We start from the raw sequence: 23,086 nt of genomic DNA, 5'->3' as shown, positions 1-23,086 counted from the left end.
TGTAACAGACTTTGACACTGGGGAGGGGTGGGGTGATTGGTACCACGTTTCATGAAATAGCTCTTGTGCTTTTAAAATTATTGAAGGATCACTATTTTTGTAAGGGATGTTTTATTTATTTATTTGGGTTTTACGGCGCATCAACACAGTATAGGTTATATGGCGCCAAACAGGACTACAAATTTTGGTTCCACATCTCATTTACATCGAAATAAAAACATGAGGTATGGAATCAAAATTTGCATACCTGCTGGAATCACAGAGTTACTGCAAAACCAAGTGTTAAGACCCTATCAGTCGCCTCTTACGATCATGCAAGGGTAAGGCAGTGGTTCAAATTCTTTTCATACACAGATCGTCCCAGAACCACATGGGGTGTGTAAGGGATGGACTAAACAGACTGAGGGAGGGACACACAGGTGGCAAATCAAAAGTCCCCTCTGATTTCATTTGAAGGGGACTAGAACTGTGCAAATAACAATTAGAAAGATCTTGTTCCTCATAAAAAGCAAACAAAATTTTGAGAACATATCCACCAGTGTTACTGCATCCTAAAGCACGGATGCTGAGCATTCTACTTCCAGTGAGGAGGGAGAATATGTAATAAACAACAGTAACAAATTCACTTAGGAGTAAGAAACTTTTTGTCAGTATCAATAGCACTTATTGTGCATGATGTCAGACCTTTGAATTCTGTGTAGAGTAGCTACATGATTACCCCACTATCTGTTGAATATCTACAGACAGTAACAAACACATTTGGATTCTTACTTTTTAATAACATTAAAATGATAATAAAATTATATTATCTTATACATATTACAAAAATCTCCTGATAATACAGATAGGAAACAACAAAAAGTGTCATGTGTTTATAGCATGTTGCGTATATGATGCGTGCAGTATGGTTTTGTAGGATTTGCCTACTTGTCATCGCTTTTCATGCAATTTCTTGAGTATCATTCAAACGTTTAGAGATTAAAACTACATGTATTGTCTAGAAATTCTTATTTCAATAGTTAGTGATCCTATCCTAGAACTATACTACACAAGGTTAGTTATGTATGGTATGATACAATGCCTTTAATAGGGCTGCAGCAAGTTATGCTGCAATACTTCTAAAGAAGTTAACAAATCCTACTAGGATTCAAAAAGAGGAAATAAGAAGAAAATAACTATCATAATCAGTGAATCATGTCTTTCTCTCATACACATAGTAAGTCAAAGTGGCCTCTTATTTTCCACAAATACAAACAGACCATGATAACGACTGATTTTTTAAATACCCTAACAAACTGTAGGCTAATTGTGGTTACTGACACAGTATCATTAACCATGATCAATAACAAATAAATCGCAATTAAACAACACACAAAACAACCATTTTAAACTCTTTTTCTGGTTCTATTAAGCTTAATGTATATAATATACATTTTAAAAAAAATAATCGCAAAAAGACCTTTCTTGCGGAAGAGATAATGTACGCAGTTTAACAATTATAGCAACCGTATCACAAAACAAGAGCTGTCACTCATGGTGACAAATGCCCCCCGCAGCGCCTTGACCTTTGACCTGGTGACCCCAAAGTCAGTAGGGGTCGTGTACTCAATAAGTACTATCAGCATGTGAAGTTTGAAGGTCCTGGGTGCAGTGGTACGCAAGTAAAGTGCCTTCATGCAAAAAGTTAAGTTGTGACGAACGAACGAATGAACAACTAACGGACGGACAGTTGAAAACTAACATACCTCCCTTCGGGGGCATAAAAAAAATCAGCAACTTAAATTTGTAGTATATTGTAAATTTCAAAACTTTTATGTTTCTATGTTTTAATATGAAAACACATTGAAATATTGGTTTACCATGCCATTTACTGAAAAAATACATGAAGGTTATGCACAATACCAAAATATCAAAACAAATTAAGAGATATACCTAAAGGTGAATCACACCTTGACTGGAAGTCATGTTAGTATATGTTGCTTGAACTACATGTACTCTCTACAACACTAGGTTCTGTTACTCCTTTCTTTGGTGTAAACATTATTATTCAATAGGTTAGGGTTCAGATTTACAGAAAGACTGGAAAAAGTTGCCTGAATAACCTCTCCCCCCCCCCCCAGTTTGTTTGTAGTATATAGTTATAGTGGTATAACATTTCAGGGAATGTGAATTGTCAAACAGAAAAAGCACGAAATCTCCCCCCCCTGAAAGATTTAGCTACCTGTAGCATGAAACAAGAAACAACTGAATTAATATATATAATTGAGCCGTGCCATGAGAAAATCAACATAGTGGCTTTGCGACCAGCATGGATCCAGACCAGCCTGCGCATCCGCGCAGTCTGGTCAGGATCCATGCTGTTCGCTAATGGTTTCTCTAATTGCAGTCGGCTTTAAAAGCGAACAGCATGGATCCTGACCAGACTGCGCGGATGCGCAGGCTGGTCTGGATCCTTGCTGGTCGCATACCTACTATATTGGTTTTCCCATGGCACGGCTCATATATATAAATCTTCATGTGACTAACATTTAAAACAACTTTACTCTTTATTTTTTTAAGCCCATCATAATCAATAGAAATATAAGCAGAGAAAATGGAAACTGAGCATGTATCAGTTTTCCATGAACTATTATTTAAAATTATGAAAAAGATGCATGAAAATATGAATAATGTTTAGTACTAGTTCTAGTTCTGAGTATTATTCACCTATTAAACTGTTAAAGCAATTAATTAGCTTAAAGGGTCTTTAAAAAATCCAATATAAATTTAGTCTATCTAAATTCACTTTTTATATCAATAAGAACGCAACATCTTATTGCACTTCTTTCATTTTCTAAGATTTGTAGATCATAACATCACTAGAAATTCTACATTCAACTCGTTATTTGATAACATATAACAACAAGAGCACCGCCTTGCGGGTGCTGACGCTCATCTGATTTTTTTTGTGTAATAGAAATATTGTCCTACCCATGATTTTCTAAGTCTAAAAAGGGCCATCATTCTTGCAAAAAGCAGGATAGAGTTATGTTTCTTGATGTACAGTGTCCACTTATGATGGTGAAAAACTGTTGCAAGTTTTAAAGCAATAGCTTTGATAGTTTATGAGAAAAGTTGACTTAAACATAATACTCAACCAAGAAAATGATTTTCTAAGTCCAAAAGGGGCAATAATTATTGCAAAAAGCAGGATGGAGTTATGTTGCTTGCTGTACAGGGTCAGCTTATGATGGTGAACAAGTGTTGCAAGTTTCAAAGCAATAGCTTTGATAGTTTAAGAGAAAAAGTTGACCTAAACATAAAACTTAACCAAGAAATCTGATATTTTCTAAGTCCAAAAGGGGCCATAAATCTTGCAAAAAGCAGGACTGAGTTATGTTTCTTGCTGTACAGGGTCAACTTATGATGGTGAACAAGTGTTGCAAGTTTTAAAGCAATAGCTTTGATAGTTTTGGATAAAAGCTGACCTAAACATAAAACTTAACCAAGAAAACTGATTTTCTAAGTCCAAAAGGGGCAATAAATCTTGCAAAAAGGAAGATGGAGTTATGTTTCTTGATGTACAGGGTCTGCTTATGATGGTGAACAAGTATTCCAAGTTTCAAAGCAATAGCTTTGATAGTTTAGGAGAAAAGTTGACCTAAACATAAAACTTAACCAAGAAATCTGATATTTTCTAAGTACAAAAGGGGCCATAAATCTTGCAAAAAGCAAGATGGAGTTATGTTTCTTGCTATACAGGGTCAGCTTATGATGGTGAACAAGTATTCCAAGTTTCAAAGCAATAGCTTTGATAGTTTAGGAGAAAAGCTGACCTAAACATAAAACTTAACCAGGCAACGCCGACGCCGACGCCGACGCCGACAACCGCTCAAGTGATGACAATAACTCATCATTTTTTTTCAAAAAATCAGATGAGCTAAAAATGAATACTGGATTTAAAACCTTGAAAAAAGATGGCAATATTTCAGAAGTTGGAGGAAATTTTTCAGTGTTTCATAAAAAAAAATGAATGGACTTTTAAACAATAATGTGCATTCATAAATTTGACTTGCAAAAATCCACTGCGTATTACGATAGAGATACAATAATCTGAAACTGTCAATTTTACTTTACTGTTAAAATGGTTGGCACAATTTTACAGGACTGGCTGATGAAATGCAATTTTACCATCTAGACATCCAGATACAATCATGTTATGCACTGGTGAAAACTTGGTTGCAACAACACAGTTTACATGTGCCAAAGAGCAAGTCACTTCGTATAACTTCACTGGACTTGTCGGAATGCAGTCACATAACTCGTTACATTGAGAATCAAACGCAAAGATCCGTAAGCCGAAACCAAATGGTGAACTTATCAATCGTCCATCATGACTGAACCCAACCTCCTTAATAAAACCTCTACCGACATTGCATTCTTCCGTATAGCCGAGCAATTTTTTTCTGTTCCAATGGATGTTCTTTTGTAACTGATTATTTTCACTTTCAGAATAGCTGTCAAGGTAACTAAGGTTCAGAATTCTTCTTCTCCTGTTACCTGTATTAGATTCAAGGACGAACATGAATGAGTTATTTCTAGGCCGTGAATCAAGGGAGTTTGCTATCTGTGGACTAGTGTTTTGTGCATTTGTGTTCACTGAACTTGGATAGGCAGATGAACTTGCAGCAGAGCTTCTAGACTCATTACTGGGGTTCGCTCTTGTGCTTCTTGAGTTACCAGCACGTCTTATTCGAGAAAGACCGGAATTCCTGAACAAACGGTCCGATTCGACATTAGCAGTTGCACCGCCATTATCCTGAATGGTTAAGTTTATTTCACCCCCGGTTTCTTCATTTGTATAAGCAATGTCAAAGCTTGACCCTACAGCCCCCTCATCCTCTGAATCATTACTGAATTCATATCGATCTTCTTCTATCAAATCATGTTCGCTTTCATTTTCAGAATCTGAATCATCGTCAATAGTGTGATCGATAAGTGGGAGGGGTATGTTGTTATCATAATCACTGTCACTATCACTTGCATTACCATCGGTAAGAAAAACATTTCTTGTTGAGTCCACTGATGCTGTTCCCCTACCTTCATTTAATTCCCCTTCAGTGACATCTCTCTCAGTGCCTGAAGTTGTTTCTCTACTTTGTTCATGTGATGTTTCACTATTACCTGTTGGGGCTGCTTCCCTTGCAGCAGCTGAATCAGTTTCTGGTTCATTTTGCTGTACAGATCTGTTTTCCATTCCGGTTTGTCTCGAATTATCCAAACTGAGATTCGATGGGTCAAGATCTGGTCTATTGTTAGGTATTATTCTTTCAATTCTTATGCCAGTATCTTCATCGTCTGATGCCAGATCATCTTGGTTAAATTCAATGGTCCTGCCACTAGAAGTATGTACAGAAATTGAAAAAGAAAAACTCCCGTCTTCCTGCCTAGCTCCACGACGGATCTGTATTAAAGAATTGTGTATAGGGCCTGTAACTTGTGGCGAGACAGCTGCACGACTCTCAGGCTGACCAGTATTAGAATCGTTTTGAGATCCACCTGATATTTCAACAGGCGCTGGTCTGAATGTTCCATCATTAGAATTTGTGTCTGGGGATCTTGCATCTCTTGTTGAAGAAATGAGATCAGAATGACTTGAATCAGAAGCAGCCTGGCCACTTGGCAGTGGCTGCCCTTGAGAATTTCTAGCACTGTCTTCTGGTTGGTTGCTTGCACTCGAATCAAGGTCCTGATTCAATGAATTTGTAGAAGTATTAGTTGAAGGTGACTGGTTAATGGTATTTTCTGACTGATTCTCACTGGATGAAGGATTGCGTGGGCGTGTCTGATTTGAAGGAGCCAATGAAGAATAAGCTGGAGTGTTTGTAGAAGTACAGTAAGCTGATGATGTATGGGGAGTGACTCGTTCCATCTCCCAAGGACGTTTTGTAATTTTTTTCTCAAGCTGATCATCCTGTAGTTCATGTACACATGTCCACTGAAAAGATAAAACACATTTTGATAAAAAGATCGAAAGAATAAAGAACCAAATTATTCTTTTCTGGTGTTCATTCATGTGTAAACCCTTCAATATAACACAATGAAATGTGTGCATTATAAGGCAGGGTTTAAACACATATGAACAACGGAAAATATAATTTAATCCTATTATTTCCAAGAAATCATGTTTCTGCACCTATTTTCTTTTTTTTTTTTTTACCGATTTTACTCTTGGTATAAAAAAATTTGAAAACAACATTTTGGTCATATTTTGAATTGAAACCACAATTATTTTATACGATATGTACCTAATATGTTTCATTCCGAAATAAGAATGTTATTGCTGTTTTTAAAAATATTAATACTATATGATTTGGCATTGTCTGCTACTAATGCAAAGCTGAAGTACGTCTAAGAATACAAAACTGATCAATATAGGGTCCATACATGGAAGTCTTAGCTAAACCAATCAAATTGCTTTAACAGATACTGGAATTATTGATAGTTAATCATAAAACAAGAGGGCCAAGATGGCCCTAGGTCGCTCACCTAAGATACACACAATAACAGTGTAAAACATGTTTGACCTAGTGATTTCATGGAAACAAATATTCTGACCAATTTTCATTAAGATTGGACCAAAAAATTGGTCTCTTGCGATAAAACAAGCATTTTCTTAGATATGACCTAGTTTTTGACCCTAGATGACCAATGTTTAAACTCGACCTAGATTTTATCAAGGCAATCATTCTGACCAAAATTCATGAAGATCATTTGAAAAATACAGCCTCTATCACATACACAAGTTTTTTCTCTGATTTGACCAAGTGACCTAGTTTTTGACCTCAGATGACCTATATTCAAATTCGACCTAGATTTCATTAAGGCAATCATCCTGACCAAATTTCATAAAAATCAATTGAAAAAAACAGTCTCTATCGCATACACAAAATGTTTCTTTAATTTGACCTAGTGACCTAGTTTTTGACCTCAGATAACCCATATTCAAACTCGACCTAGATTTCATCAAGGCAATCACTCTGACCAAATTTCATGAAGATCAATTAAAAAATACATTCTCTATTGCATACACAATGTTTTTCTTCGATTTGACCTAGTGACCTAGTTTTTGACCCCTGATGACCCATTTTCGAACTCGGCCTAGATTTTATCAAGGTCATCATTCTGGCTAAATTTCATGAAGATCAGTTGAAAAATACAGCCTCTATTGCATACACAAGGTTTTTCTTTGATTTGACCTAGTGACCTAGTTTTTGATCCCAGATGACCCATTTCGATCTTGGTCTAAATTTCACCAAGGTAATCATTCTGACCAAAATTCATGAAGATCAATTGAAAAATACAGCCTCTATCGCATACACAAGGTTTTTTGACCTAGTGACCTAGTTTTTGACCCCAGATGACCCATTTTCGAACTCGGCCTAGATTTTATCAAGGTAATCATTCTGGCTAAATTTCATGAAGATCAGTTGAAAAATACAGCCTCTATCGCATACACAAGGTTTTTCTTTGATTTGACCTAGTAAGCTAGTTTTTGACCCGAGATGACCCATTTTCGAACTCGGCCTAGATTTCATCAAGGCAATCATTCTGACCAATATTCATGAAGATCAATTGAAAAAATACAGCCTCTATCGCATACACAAGGTTTTTCTTTGATTTGACCTAGTGACCTAGTTTTTGACCCGAGATGACCCATTTTCGAACTCAGCCTAGATTTCATCAAGGTTATCATTCTGACCAATATTCATGAAGAATAATTGAAAGATACAGCCTCAATCACATACACAAGGTTTATCTTTGATTTGACCTAGTGACCTAGTTTTTGACCCGAGATGACCCATTTTCGAACTCGGCCTAGATTTCATCAAGGCAATCATTCTGACCAAAATTCATGAAGATCAATTGAAAAATACAGCCTCTATCGCATACACAAGGTTTTTTTTTGATTTGACCTAGTGACCTAGTTTTTGACCCTAGATGACCCATTTTCGAACTCGGCCTAGTTTGCATCAAGTTTATCATTCTGACCAATATTCATGAAGATTAATTGAAAAATACAGCCTCTATCGCATACACAAGGTTTTTCTTTGATTTGACCTAGTGACCTAGTTTTTGACCCGAGATGACCCATTTTCGAACTCGGTCTAGATTTCATCAAGTTTATCATTCTGACCAATATTCATGAAGATTAATTGAAAAATACAGCCTCTATCGCATACACAAGCTAAATGTTGACAGACGACAGACGACAGACGCCGGACATCGAGCGATCAGAAAAACTCACCTGAGCATTGCTCAGGTGAGCTAAACAAGAGGGCCAAGATGGCCCTAGGTCGCTCACCTAAGAAACACACCATAACAGTGTAAAGCATGTCTGACCTAGTGATTTCATGGAAACAAATATTCTGACCAATTTTCAATAAGATTGGACCAAAAAATTGGTCTCTTGCGATAAAACAAGCATTTTCTTAGATATGACCTAGTTTTTGACCCTAGATGACCCATGTTCAAACTCGACCTAGATTTTATCAAGGCAATCATTCTGACCAAAATTCATGAAGATCAATTGAAAAATACAGCCTCTATCACATACACAAGTTTTTTCTTTGATCTGACCAAGTGACCTAGTTTTTGACCTCAGATGACCCATATTCAAATTTGACCTACATTTCATCAAGGCAATCATCCTGACCAAATTTCATAAAAATCAATTGAAAAAAAACAGTCTCTATCGCATACACAAGATTTTTCTTTAATTTGACCTAGTGACCTAGTTTTTGATCTCAGATAACCAATATTCAAACTCGACCTAGATTTCATCAAGGCAATCACTCTGACCAGATTTCATGAAGATCAATTGAAAAATACATCCTCTATTGCATACACAATGTTTTTCTTCAATTTGACCTAGTGACCTAGTTTTTGACCCCAGATGACCCATTTTCGAACTCGGCCTAGATTTTTTCAAGGTAATCATTCTGGCTAAGTTTCATGAATATCAGTTGAAAAATACAGCCTCTATTGCATACACAAGGTTTTTCTTTGATTTGACCTAGTGACCTAGTTTTTGATCCCAGATGACCCATTTGCGAACTTGGTCTAAATTTCATCAAGGTAATCATTCTGACCAAAATTCATGAAGATCAATTGAAAAATACAGCCTCTATCGCATACACAAGGTTTTTCCTTGATCTGACCTAGTGACCTAGTTTTTGACCCAAGATGACCCATTTTCGAAATCTGCCTAGATTTCATCAAGGTTATCATTCTGACCAAAATTCATGAAGACCAATTGAAAAATACCGCCTCTATCACATACACAAGATTTTTCTTTGATTTGGTCTAGTGACCTAGTTTTTGACCCGAGATGACCCATTTTCGAACTCGGCCTAGATTTTATCAAGGCAATCATTCTGACTAATATTCATGAAGATCAATTGAAAAATACAGCCTCTAGCGCATACACAAGGTTTTTCTTTGATTTGACCTAGTGACCTAGTTTTTAACCCGAGATGACCCATTTTCGAAATCGGCCTAGATTTCATCAAGGTTATCATTCTCACCAAAATTCATTAAGAATAACTGAAAAATACAGCCTCTAGCGCATACACAAGGTTTTTCTTTGATTTGACCTAGTGACCTAGTTTTTGACCCGAGATGACCCATTTTCGAACTCGGCTTAGATTTCATCAAGGTTATCATTCTGACCAATATTCATGAAGATTAACTGAAAAATACAGCCTCTATCGCATACACAAGGTTTTTCTTTGATTTGACCTAGTGACCTAGTTTTTGACCCGAGATGACCCATTTTCGAACTCGGCCTAGATTTCATCAAGGCAATCATTCTGACAAATATTCATGAAGATCAATTGAAAAATACAGCCTCTATCGCATACACAAGGTTTTTCTTTGATTTCACCTAGTGACCTAGTTTTTGACCCGAGATGACCCATTTTCGAACTCGGCCTAGATTTCATCAAGGTTATCATTCTGACCAATATTCATGAAGATTAATTGAAAAATACAGCCTCTATCGCATACACAAGCTAAATGTTGACAGACGACAGACGACAGACGACGGACGACAGACGCCGGACATCAAGCGATCAGAAAAACTCACCTGAGCATTGCTCAGGTGAGCTAAAAAAGTGGTTATGCTACACATGAACACTTAAAACTTTACAATAAGGTAGTTCTGCATGTCTGATTAACTGGGAGTAATGGCGTAACGTCATTTATCCAGAAAACTTTAGAATAAAACCTGGACACGACAAATGGAAATGAATGATGAATGACAACCTGTGGGTAAATTTATTGAAACGGCAAAGTAAACTATGTTCTAAAAAAAAATATGATATTGAAACATTTGACAAAATTATGTCTTAATATCAGCTTGAAATGTGCAGATCTCTTTTTATGGGCAAATATCTCGAAAACAAGCACACAGACCTATACATTTTAAATCACCATACTAGAGGTCATATGTTTATTTATGACTGTGAGAAGTTTCATTAAAATCTACTTCTTAGAAATTTTCTTTTCCATAAATTGTTATCAAAATTGTTATTTTCCCATAAATTCTCAATATGAAAACCTGTGCAAGGTCCAAATTTCTCAAATCAGATTAATAGCAAAAAATCAAGCACATGACCCTACCTTTTTTATTTGCCGAACTTTTTAGTACATTATGAAGTTTTAAAAAAATCAGGGTTTAAAGAAATTCTACATTGTAGTAAAAACTTTGATCCAAATGTGCAGAAGTACCTTAATATACAGTTATACTATTATGACATTTTCACTCACCAGCCCCATTTAACATACACTATAAGGTGGGTGGGGGGGGGACTTTGAGGCTAAGTGGTTAAGGTCATGTCATCATTGTAACCTTTAGCCTGCTGGCAGCAAGTGATTCTGCCTTCGCAACCAGTGCAGACCAAGATCAACCTGCACATTTGTGCAGGCTGATCATGGTCAGCACTGTTCACTATTCAGTCAGTAAATTTTCAGTGAACACCCCTTTGAATAATAAGTGGTACTGCCCAAACTGAATGATGGACCAGTCCATTTTAGCAATTAAGCAAGGTAAAGGTTAAAAGCCATCTAGATGATGGCTTGCAGAAGGTTGGTGGTTCTACCAAGGTGGCTGCCTCTGCCTGACCTAGAGTATTTCCTTCACAACTAAAAGCTGAAAAAGTTGCAATATGTCCAGTCAACCCCTGCACTGTGCTGGTATGACTTATGATAAAAAAATTGAGACAACTTTTGGTTTAACATGGTTTGAGCTTACAAGTAATCTTGAAAATAACATAACTTACTTCTGTATTTTCACTGGAATCTGTGTTTCTTGATAACATACACCAGCCCTGAGGATGAACCTGAAATGTCAATAAAATTACAAAAATCAAATAGGAAATTGATCAACCTTGGAGATAAATCAAATATACTACAGGCAAAAGTTAAGAGATTTTTTCAACTTATTAAAATTCTATTTGAACATTACTTCAATTTCACTAACCTGAAGAGATGATATAATGTTAGCGTCATTTCCAGTAGGCCAGTCTGCAATGAACTGAACTCTATTTCTCTCCTGCTCAAACACATGGTTGTACATAAGTCCAATCCTTAATGGAGTCTGGCTGCGCTGCATCAAGCGGTACATATTCGGCTTGAACCCCTTAAGATCCTCACCTTTAATAATGTAAATAACAATTTGTAATTTGACACAATAAATCATAAAGGATCTTAGTCAATGTGATCTATTGAGTAGACTCAATGCAATTACTGAGCAACGCTGATTAAAAACACAAGGCCAACAGAAACACTTAGGAGAATAGAAGTCCAAGCAACATCCAAGCATTCAATAGTAAAACTATATGGGCAAGCAAATTAACCACCCATGTGACCATTTTAAGATAAATACATTAATTTTGTGTTAGCATGCACATGCATCATAATGGTAAACAGTCTTTTACTGCAAATCTTACCCAATGTGGAGAGATCCAGATTATGAACAACAATAATGTAGCCTTCATGTGTTGATATGATAAGCTTCGAGAAGTCTGGTGACAATTTGGACCGCATTAGACCACTAGTGTAGAACACTTTATTCGATGACTCCTCATTGCTGTACCTAGTGATAAAGCACTTTTTAAATACATCAATATACCTGTCATTCTGACAACAAGTTCATCTTTGAAATAAAGCTAACTTATTATATGACTCCTGATATAAATCGCATGTCCATAGTTCATAATATTGAGGTCTGTATTTCAACACTAAATTTTGCTGAGCTAAAGTCAAAACTTGGAGAAAACAATTATCAAAATCTGTTTCTGGTGTCATGTAGTAAATAAGGCTTGCTAGTCAACAGTCAAAACTATTGCCCTCCATCCTTCAGGCAACAGTTTTGACTACTGACTGGCAAGTCACTAGTGTATGATATGGATCATCTGCATAGAATTCTATAATCATGTTCTTCAAGTGAATATAGAATAAGACTTTAAAATAATGTACATTTGTATTTAATGAGATGCATGATACTGCCCAAACTGAATGATGGACTAGTCCATTTTAGAAATTTAGCAGGGCAAAGGTTAAGTTGACCCTTCTAATGAAACAAGAAATATTATAATAAAAAAAGTTTAATATCACAAGCAAGGGAAAATTACTACACACACAAATAATACTCCCACCTGTTGATATTCCATGTGTAGATGCAACCATCAAATCCTGATGTTAGTAAAATACCCTGCTTAGAGTCATACTCTATGTTTTTCACCCAGTTTGAGTGACCCCGAAATGTTTGCACATTGTGTTTCAGATATCGTGTATCCCATAATGCTACAGTTGTGTCATCTGAACATGTCGCAAATAAACGGTCATCTAAAAACCTGCAATGCAATAAGCAATGAAAATTGATTTTTAGGAAAGTTTCTTCTTCAAACATTTTTTATAAAGGTCCTGGGAAGCTCAACAGATTGGGCACAAGACTTTCAGGCAGGAGGCTGTACGTGCGAAACCTGGGTAAGGTGTATATTCTCTTCAATGACAGACTGAAGATAATATAACATCTAGGATCATTCGTTCTTCATCTCTAAATCAAGTGGGGAAGTTGTCAACCACTTGCAGAGAACACCTGGTAAGAAATAAGGAATCCAGAAGCACTAGTTAGTTAACTGTCCACCATATACAGTATATTATATACATTCTAAGCTATTAAAAACGGGCTTAAATCAGCAAAACAAACAACTTGATATATACAGGTCATTAACACTTTTATTTGAACAGCAGTTTACTATGTTCATTATCACCTGTTGTTGTTTGAAAAGGACCTAAGTGCAATGTAGCCATTTTCAAACACTGAAATATTCCCATATCTACTGCGAAACTATAAGATAGCTATCCAATCACAAAGACCAGAAATCGTCATGTGAGTAAATGATGTATTGTGACTGCTCTAAACTCACAATGGTTGAAAAAGACGTATATGCAATGAAAAAGTCAATGTACACAAATAAATGTTACTCAGTATATTAATTTTGTTTATTCTATGTATATTTCTGGGTCATTATACATATAAGTATATATTGTTTGCTTTATTTACCAATCAGAAGCTGGCACTTAAATAAATTGTTCTGTGTGGCTGATTCTCAAGTGTGTTAAAAATCATAATTATGTCAGAATTCCACAATATTTTATGATGCTGCATATTTTTGAAGGTAGTATTCATAAACATCAGAAATTAGATGTTTGTGATACCGGTAGTTTTTTCATGCTTGTATTGCAGATACAGCACTTCCTTGCTCATGTTACTTCTTGCAGTTTTAGATACACTGATTTCTATAAATGAGCCGTGCCATGAGAAAACCAACATAGTGGGTTTGCGACCAGCATGGATCCAGACCAGCCTGCGCAGATGCGCTGTCTGGTCAGGATCCATGCTGTTCGCTAACAGTTTCTCCAATTCCAATAGGCTTTAAAAGCGAACAGCATGGAGCCTGACCAGACTGTGCGGATGCGCAGGCTGGTCTGGATCCATGCTGGTCGCAAACCCTCTATGTTGGTTTTCTCATGGCACGGCTCAAATATTTCTTTTGTTTCCTGAAAAGTTAGTATTTTGAAGCTCTGTCATATTCAAATGACAGAGACAATATAAATTTTATGTTTCTTTCAGAAATGTATTTTTTTGAGTTATATGCAAATATACATCTTTTAAACTAATATTTTCTTTACTCTCTAACATTTTGTTTTTTCCCCTATAATTAGATCTTCCTTGTTAAAGGGCAGACAGGCAGAAAAATGAAAGGCACAAAAAGTTCAAAATTAATATGTTTTACATTTTCAAAGGTCACTTAATGGTTACAAAAAATATTTAAAACATGTTCACTTACTTAACACAGTTCACACAATCAGTGTGGGCATTGGTTTTGCTGGCCACCAATTTACCATTGAATGGATCAAACAATAACACACTCTTTCTCTCACATGCTGCACCAAGCAGAGATCTGCAACCAAAACAGAAATATGGATAATTTAGTTAACTAATACTCTTCAAAGATTTATATAAAGGTGGCATTTATCAAGGCTTTAAAAAAAAGTACATTTTTAAAGAAAAAAAATCAATAAATCCAACTTATAACTTACTTTCTTTTTAACTCTTACCCTGCTAAGTTTCTAAAATGGACTACCCTATCTTTCAATTTGGACATTACCATTTAATGATTTATAGTTCATAGGGGTAGTCACTGAAGGTTTACTGACTGAACAGCAAACAGTGCTGATCATGATCAGACTGGCTGATCTTGATCTGCACTGGTCGCATAAGGCAGATACAATTGCCGCTAGTATGCTAAGAGTTAAATATTGGGCAGCCTTTATCAGGTGGAGGAAGTTAATTACTGAATACACTAAATTAAAAAACATGCATTTTGACACCGAGAAATCAGTTATCAGCTGTTGACTGAGTTACACAGGATTGTATAAGCAATTTTGTCATTATCATACAGTCAAAAAGTCAAATCAAGATATCATATAAATACAATGTAATTGAGTCACTAACCTGACAGAATGTTTACAAATAAAATAAATAAACATCTGCACATATACAAACAAAGATAATGATAACATCACTGAACGACCCCTTTAAATGAGATCACATTTAAAGGTTTAGATTCATCAAAATCTAAAATTATTGACCTCTGACCTGCCAACATTTTGGTTTAACTGTCACACATTAAACCAGAGTCCACCTAAAAACCGGAATACACTTTCCACAAACAGAATACACAATGTTAAGTACAATGTTAATCAATAAATGATATCATGTGCACAAATGCAAACAAAGATACACTGTCTGTGTATTGTAACATGAACTGACCCCTTTTACGGTTTTAACTATTTCAAGGGCCATAACTCTGCAAATACTTATCCAAATGCACCTGACCACCACACTGGTGTTCACATAAAATGTCCTCTTTCACTGAAAAGCATGCAAAATACTTCTGAATCAGAATCTGCTTAGAAATGGACAAGTGGTAATTAAGACATCCAGCAACTATAAAAGGAGAGGTCAACGTTTGCACCCCAGCTCCTGGCCTAATATACTGTTACAGTAATTCAGATGAGAATTTCAAGCATATTATGAACACAATTCTGTCTACTAAAGTAAGAAAAGTTTTCCTCTGGGTTCAGGTGAAAATGCAAATCAGAAGCATAAAGATGGCTTGATTTGTGCAATCGAAGTGTCGTAATTCACATGTTGTGTTTTCTGATGACTGTTTTTTTTTACCTAGCACATGCATATTTAATCTTTAGGAATGAAATGAGCCAACAGTAACTTAATAAGACTGTAATGTCACAGATGGTGACAAAAAACAAGTTGATAGATCTATATACAGTGAGTGTGTAAATTAGTCTGTCTGGATGCTGCAAAGAGCTCATGATCATAATTAAGACATAATGTATACTTATGTGATACAAAATCACAAACAATGAAACTTAAATATACAAATAAAAAATCTTGTCCTTTCCCAATGAAATCATCAAATAAAACTGAATGTTGTTTTTAAAATAATGTGACTTATTAATGCCAAAATTTGTTAAATACACCAGTCTTTAATCAAAGTATTGTAACGAAAGGGAAAGTGGCCTGGACCAGTTATCTGAGGCAAGGTATAGCACATACTTCAACTTGGGCAAAGGGGGATAAATGTTCTGATGTACAGTCAATTCTAAGGCAAAACAGTATGATTTTAAAGAAATTTTCTGAGGGGAAGTAGCCTATCAATAGCCCCTACTGTAGAAAAGCCTTGTTAATTGGAGACTTCAATTCTGTATAGAAAAATAAAGCAAACTAGAAAATGCTTTTGTAAAAAAGCGCATGTCTCCCCCAATGCAAAGTCCTATAGGCAAGAAGTCAATAGGGGTCAGGAACGAAAGTCAAAGAGACACTGATGGTTGGCTGCAATAGGGATCATCTACTTTGCATGTCCAGTCATCCCGCTAAATTTCAACACTCTTGGCCTAGTGGTTCTCAAGTCACTGTTCAGGCTTCTGTGACCTTGACCTTTGATCAAGTGACCTCAAAATAAATAGGGGTCATCTACTCTGCATGTCCAATCATCCTATTAAGTTTCAACATTGTAGGTCAAGTGGTTCTCAAGTTATTTCCAAAAAATGATTTTACATGAACAGGGCACTGTGATTTTGACCTTTAATAGACTGACCCCAAAATCAACAGGGGTCATCTACTCTGCATGTTCAATCATCCTATGAAGTTTCAACATTCTGGGTCAAGTGGTTCTCAAGTTATTGATCGGAACTGGTTATCAATGTTCAGGCCCCTGTGACCTTGACCTTTAACTGAGTGACCCCAAAAACAATAGGGGTCATTTACTCTGCATGAACAATCATCCTATGAAGTTTCAACATTCTGGGTCGAGAGGTTCTCAAGTTATTGACTGGAAATTGTTTTCCATGTTCAGGCCCCTGTGGCCTTGACCTTTAACAGAGTGACCCTAAAATCATTAGGGGTCATCTACTCTGCATGACCAATCATCCTATGAAGTTTCATCATTCTGGGTCAAGTGGTTCTCAAGTTACTGACCGGAAATGGTTTTCAATGTTCAGGCCCCTGTGACCTTGACCTTTCACAGAGTGACCCCAAAATCGTTAGGGGTCATCTACTTTGCATGTACAATCATCAAATGAAGTTTCAACATTCTGGGTCAAGTGGTTCTCTAGTTATTGATCGGAAATGGTTTTCAATGTTCAGGCCCCTGTGACCTTGACCTTTGACAGAGTGACCCCAAAATCAATAGGGGTCATCTACTCTTCATGACCAATCATCCTATGAAGTTTCAACATTCTGGGTCAAGTGGTTCTCAAGTTACTGACCGGAAATGGTTATCAATGTTCAGGCCCCTGTGACCTTGACCTTTAATGGAGTGACCCCAAAATCGATAGGGTCATCTACTTTGCATGTACAATCATCCTATGAAGTTTCAACACTCTGGGTCAAGTGGTTCTCTAGTTATTGATCGGAAATGGGTTTCCATGTTCAGGCCCCTGTGACCTTGACCTTTGACAGAGTGACCCCAAAATCAATAGGGGTCATCTACTCTTCATGACCAATCATCCTATGAAGTTTCAACATTCTGGGTCAAGTGGTTCTCAAGTTACTGACCGGAAATGGTTTTCAATGTTCAGGCCCCTGTGACCTTGACCTTTAATGGAGTGACCCCAAAATCGATAGGGGTCATCTACTTTGCATGTACAATCATTCTATGAAGTTTCAACATTCTGGGTCAAGTGCTTCTCTAGTTATTGATCCGAAATGGTTTTCCATGTTCAGGCCCCTGTGACCTTGACCTTTGATGGAGTGACCCCAAAATCAATAGGGGTCATCTACTCTTTATGACCAATCACCCTACGAAGTTTCAACATTCTGGGTCACGTGGTTCTCTAGTTATTGATCGGAAATGGTTTTCAATGTTCGGGCCCCTGTGACCTTGACCTTTGACGGAGTGACCCCAAAAACAATAGGGGTCGTCTACTCTAGCAGCCCTACAACCCTATGAAGTTTGAAGGTTCTAGGTCAAATGGTTCTCCAGTTATTGCTCGGAAATGAAGTGTGACGTACGGACGGACAGGGCAAAAACAATATGTCTCCTGGGGGAGACATAATAACAATAATGCAAAACATGTCAAAATCAAATAGAAAACAGACATGATCACATCCTAATTAATGGCTTGTAAGATGAAAGACAATTACACAAAACCAAGATCTTTGCAGTTACATTTTCAATAAATGCAGTGCTTGCTCATTTTTTGCGATAAATCATAATCATCAGTCAGGGGTGTAACTGTTTTAAGTTATGTAACCTATGTCAGTTACTTTTTCAACATAATTCAAGCATTTTATAACCTGTATTAGTTATAAAATATAATTAACTCAGGTAAGTTATTAAAAACAAGAGCTGTCTCCATAGGATGACATATGCCCCCGATGGCACTTTGAATGAGTAGTTATGGCCGATGTTAGAGTTTAGGACCTTTGACCTACGGAGCTGGGTCTTGCGCGCGACACGTCGTCTTACTGTGCCACACATTCATGCGTAGTTATTTTAAAATCCATGCATGAATGACAAAGATATGGACCGGACACGCCCATCAATGCACTATCATGAAAAATGACCTTTAACGTCTAAGTGTGACCTTGACCTTTGAGCTACGGACCTGGGTCTTGCGCCCGACACGTCGTCTTACTGTGGTACACATTCATGCCAAGTTATTTGAAAATCCATCCATGGTTGACAAAGATATGGACCGGACACGCCCATCAATGCACTACCCTTTAACGTCTAAGTGTGACCTTGACCTTTGAGCTACGGACCTGGGTCTTGCGCGCGACACGTTGTCTTACTGTGGTACACATTCAGACTGACAGACGGACAGACGGTTCAAAAACTATATGCCTCCCTTCGGGGGCATAAAAAGTCGTTTTGCTGTTCTCACAAAGTGACCTTTAAAGTGAAATTAGTAGCAAACTGTGGTTAAACAAATTCTCTTTTAGTCTGATCATGACCTGATAAGCATAATGGGATGTTAAGTGTTTTATAGCTTTAAAACTTTTGCATAAAACTTTATCAGCCTTGCATAAAAAAAATTTACTGCATAGCTGGAAAAATAAAAGTTCAAGGATTCAGGAAATAATTGCATTTAAGTCTCATTTAAAATGAGGAATTGGCACAGGAGGGCTTTGTAAGATTTTTAATAATGATAACTGACACAAGTTATGAAGCAACAACTCAAATGGGTTAATTATAAACTGTGATAACTTGAAACAGTTACACCTCTGACTGATCATTGGAGAATGTGCCATTTGTGAGAATCACCATTACAAATGACTAATTTAGTAATGATTTAATCATTTATCGCAGAAAGTCGCAACATCATGAACATGTATCGAAAAGTTCTGGGATTGCACAGTACATGTATCTGTTTCTAAAAATAGCTCAAGAACATGATCTTTTTTCTGAAAATGTGTCAGGCAGCTGAGTAAATCAGTCTAGGACACTCGCCCTGTAAGCAAGGGGTCCCGGGTTTGAACGCTAGATTGACTGCACATTTTTCTCATCCAGTGACATTTTGCTTGCTTGGTCAGTGTTAAAACGCTTGCAATCTTATGACTTCAAGAATGAATTTCCAATTTGTAGGGGTGTATGTCATGGTATAGACTTTTACGAGTGAGGATGTGTCAGGCAGCTGGTTAGCTCAGTTGGTAACAAAAAGAGCACTTGCCTAGGCTGTAAGTGATTGAGGCGTCCCGGGTTCGAGCCCCTGACTGACTGCACATTTTTCTCACTTATGTAACACAAGTTTAGCATATTATATTGGATAACAGCTACTTTTAACTAGATAATAAGAACACGTCTCCAAGATACAGGGGCGTAGGGACGATTTGAGCATTGGGGCGGAGGAGGGGGGTCCCCTCCTATGAACGGGACCCGGGGTGGCCCCGGGAAAATTTTGCATATAGCTAGAGTAAATGGTGCAATCTGGCGACTTTTGGATTGCTCAGTATCTGTTGAAAATACTCGTTTTTTCGGAGTTTTCATCCCTATTTATAGTTTACTATGTTTAAACACTGTAATGGCAGTACAATGTTAGATAAGACAATGTCTTGCCAGGATAAAACCAGTAATGTCCTAAGTAGGGGATCGAGCACAAGACCCTGGCATAAAGGGGTAATTCAATCCTTATGGCATTTTAGTCATTAAATGGCATTATAAAGATAAAACGCAATTCACTGTTTTCTTTGAATCATTGAGGGTTGAATGAACGGAGTTCAGGGTTCTTTTTACCAAATGATCTATTTGGAAATGCAAAATTGCGAGGCTGATTGGCCTTTTATATTTTGATGTAGAAGCTGAAATACTTGTTGATTTAACTAGATCTGTAAACAGGGTTCCCACACTTTTACCTCTATGAAATTTAAGGACTTTTCCAGGACCTTGTTGCGATTTTCAAGGACCTCTGTACGACATAAAGGGTTGCACGTTCCCGTCAATTTTTCTAGATTCAATGTGAAAATATAAGAACAAGAGGGCCATGATGGCCCAATATTGCTTAAAAGTTTCTATTTAATAAATACAGGCTCTGCAAATTTTATCTTCTTTTTTTCATTTTGTTTCCTTACTGTTCTCAAGCTTTTGTTTCTCAAGGAAACTATGAATCGTTTAATTGTCTAGCATGTTGTGAAGACTTAATCAACTCCTTCATAATAACTACACCTCTGGTGCCACCTACAGTATTTATATAATCTTTGATACACTTCTAGCAAATAAATTATTTTCAGTCAAGTTGATGTTTGATCACTGAATTCAAGCGTGCCTCTAATCACGATTTTCACAATTAATTCTCGAAACGTATCGGAATTTCATAGGGCATCTTAAAAATCGACACAAAAATGACCGAAAGCCTGTTTAAAAATTCAAGCATAGCTACCTATATAGGCTCATCAACCACAAAAACATCGGTATTTTCGAAAAAGGAAATTGAAATGACATCCATGTCCGCCATTTTGAATCATGAATTACTTCCCTTAGCAAAATGGGATAATTCCCGGTATTTTCCCGTACCTTTACCGTTCTCCCACCAAATTCCCGGTATTTTCATGGCCGTAGGTCAATTTTTGAAATTCACGGACTTTTCCTGTTTTCCCGGATAGCGTGGGAACCCTGTGTAAAGTCTATGAGGACTTTTCTATATTTTTTATGTTGAATTTAATCATTATGATTAAATAAATTAAGGTATTGCCTATAATCCGAGTCTGCGGGGCGTGAAAATACAACGACCTAGGTCGTTGCGGATTATCGATTTTGTACAATACCCTGTCACCAAGGTGATCTAGCAAGGTGTCAGCGATATGACAAGATTCTGTGTACATATCAGTCGCCGATGCACTTCATGATAAATGGAAAACCGCTGTATTTATTTTCAATTATATTTTCTAGCCTTTTCAAAAATTTACGAGTTCGGCATTTCGCCGCTCCTCGAAATATTGGGGCGGCGGATGCCGCCTCTGCCGCCCCAGCTCCTACGCCCTTGAGATATTGTTAATTCATAACTTTATCATGACATTACAGAACATTAGGGGTTCTAATTGACCAATCAGAGAGCTGCATTTTTGAGTACCTGCCAGTTTCCACTTGTGTACTAAGAAGTATATTTACAATGAACATATAGTGACTTTAGAAATGAATATCACACTATTTAAGAAATCAAATAAAGTTTTTTCACTGCACATGCAAATTATGAATGTGTGACTTTTCTGGGACCTGCTCAAAGCATTTGGTGGTAACATATTTACCATTTTTAATGGCTTTAATGTTACAAGTACAGTAAAAACAACTTATTTACCCATCCTTAGAGAAATCAAAGTTGAAAATTCCACCATGATCTGTATCACTAACTGTTTTCCTGGGATCCCAGGTGTGATGTGCTTTGATGCTTGCAGACAAACTGGAATGAGACCTTGCTGTGTCACCTGATCTTCTTTTGCAACCTATTTCTCGGTCTCTCCTGGTAATAAACGTATTTCTTTTACACTCCGGCATAGCTATTGCAAATATGAAGCTATTGTTATGTCAATAAATTCATTTTCATGCAAATTATCCAAAATTTTGTTTTGTTTTGACGGGCAAGTGCTCGATAACCTTCTTTTAGGAGAGTCAATGTTCAAGGGCGGTAAGTACGATTATGACACGGCATCCGACTGATGTAGATCTAGCCAGTTTCAACCAGTAGAAAAGATAAACAATGATTAAATGATAAACATAGATGACATTTAAGGACACTGTCCTCCTGATTATTTCACTCAGTTCAAAAGAATGCGGTCAAATTTAATATGAATTAAGGCACCGCCTAGCATTGGGGATTTATCTTTTATATATCCGCTTAGAAAGAAATATTCAACGCTCAAGAAAGTGAAACTTTGCTCTAAACTGTAGTTTACATTTAGTGTCATCATACCTCTTACAGCGAATATCATACTTTGCAAAATTTACGGAAGCCATGCCGGTGACGTCATTCAGCGTTCTCGCACTAGCTTTTAGAATTTTGTTTTGTTTGTTTGCACTCCACGCAGAAACTTGACGGTCTTTACACTTCCTTACTGTTTTAAAAGTGTTTTTCAGTTGCAGGTACAGTTTTCATTACGAAAAAGAAGTAAAATTATCATGTTAGCGCGGTTTATAGCGCGGTTTACGAGTTTCTATGACTGATTCGGGGTGCTTGGATGTTCATAAAGACAACCAGTCAGCGGATTTTACATAAACCGGAACCGGAAAACATCGAAAAAATTGCCTCAGTATATGCAAACAGCAAAGACGAATATCTATATACGGACGTTACCGTCTCGGGGATTTTCATCCCCGGCGCTTTGCGCCGGTGATAAATCCCCTATTACTAAAAGGCGCAACCGCACTACAGTATCTGTTATTGTCGATACGGTTTTCAACTGGTACGAAATATTGCACTATGACCACAGGTGTTTGAAGCTCAATCAATAAAAAAGTAT

General features: G+C 36.9%; 1 protein-coding gene across 1 annotated transcript; it reads right to left on the bottom strand.

Moving 5' to 3' along the window:
- Positions 1-758: 758 nt before the first annotated feature.
- LOC123546136 (DDB1- and CUL4-associated factor 10 homolog) lies at positions 759-22,741 on the bottom strand. Its single transcript, XM_053551248.1, has 7 exons — positions 21,928-22,741; positions 14,397-14,510; positions 12,699-12,896; positions 11,991-12,136; positions 11,522-11,694; positions 11,322-11,381; positions 759-5,977 (listed from the first exon to the last, which is right to left on the bottom strand). Exons 1-7 carry the CDS (start codon positions 22,122-22,124, stop codon positions 4,139-4,141), a joined length of 2,727 nt encoding a protein of 908 aa, XP_053407223.1. The 5' UTR covers positions 22,125-22,741; the 3' UTR covers positions 759-4,138.
- Positions 22,742-23,086: the final 345 nt, after the last annotated feature.

The sequence above is a fragment of the Mercenaria mercenaria genome, chromosome 9 (genome assembly GCF_021730395.1).
Source record: "Mercenaria mercenaria strain notata chromosome 9, MADL_Memer_1, whole genome shotgun sequence".
Classification (NCBI taxonomy): Eukaryota; Metazoa; Mollusca; class Bivalvia; order Venerida; family Veneridae; genus Mercenaria; species Mercenaria mercenaria.
The sequence above is the reverse complement of the archived record's forward strand: the minus strand, read 5'-3'. Positions and strand labels throughout refer to the sequence as shown.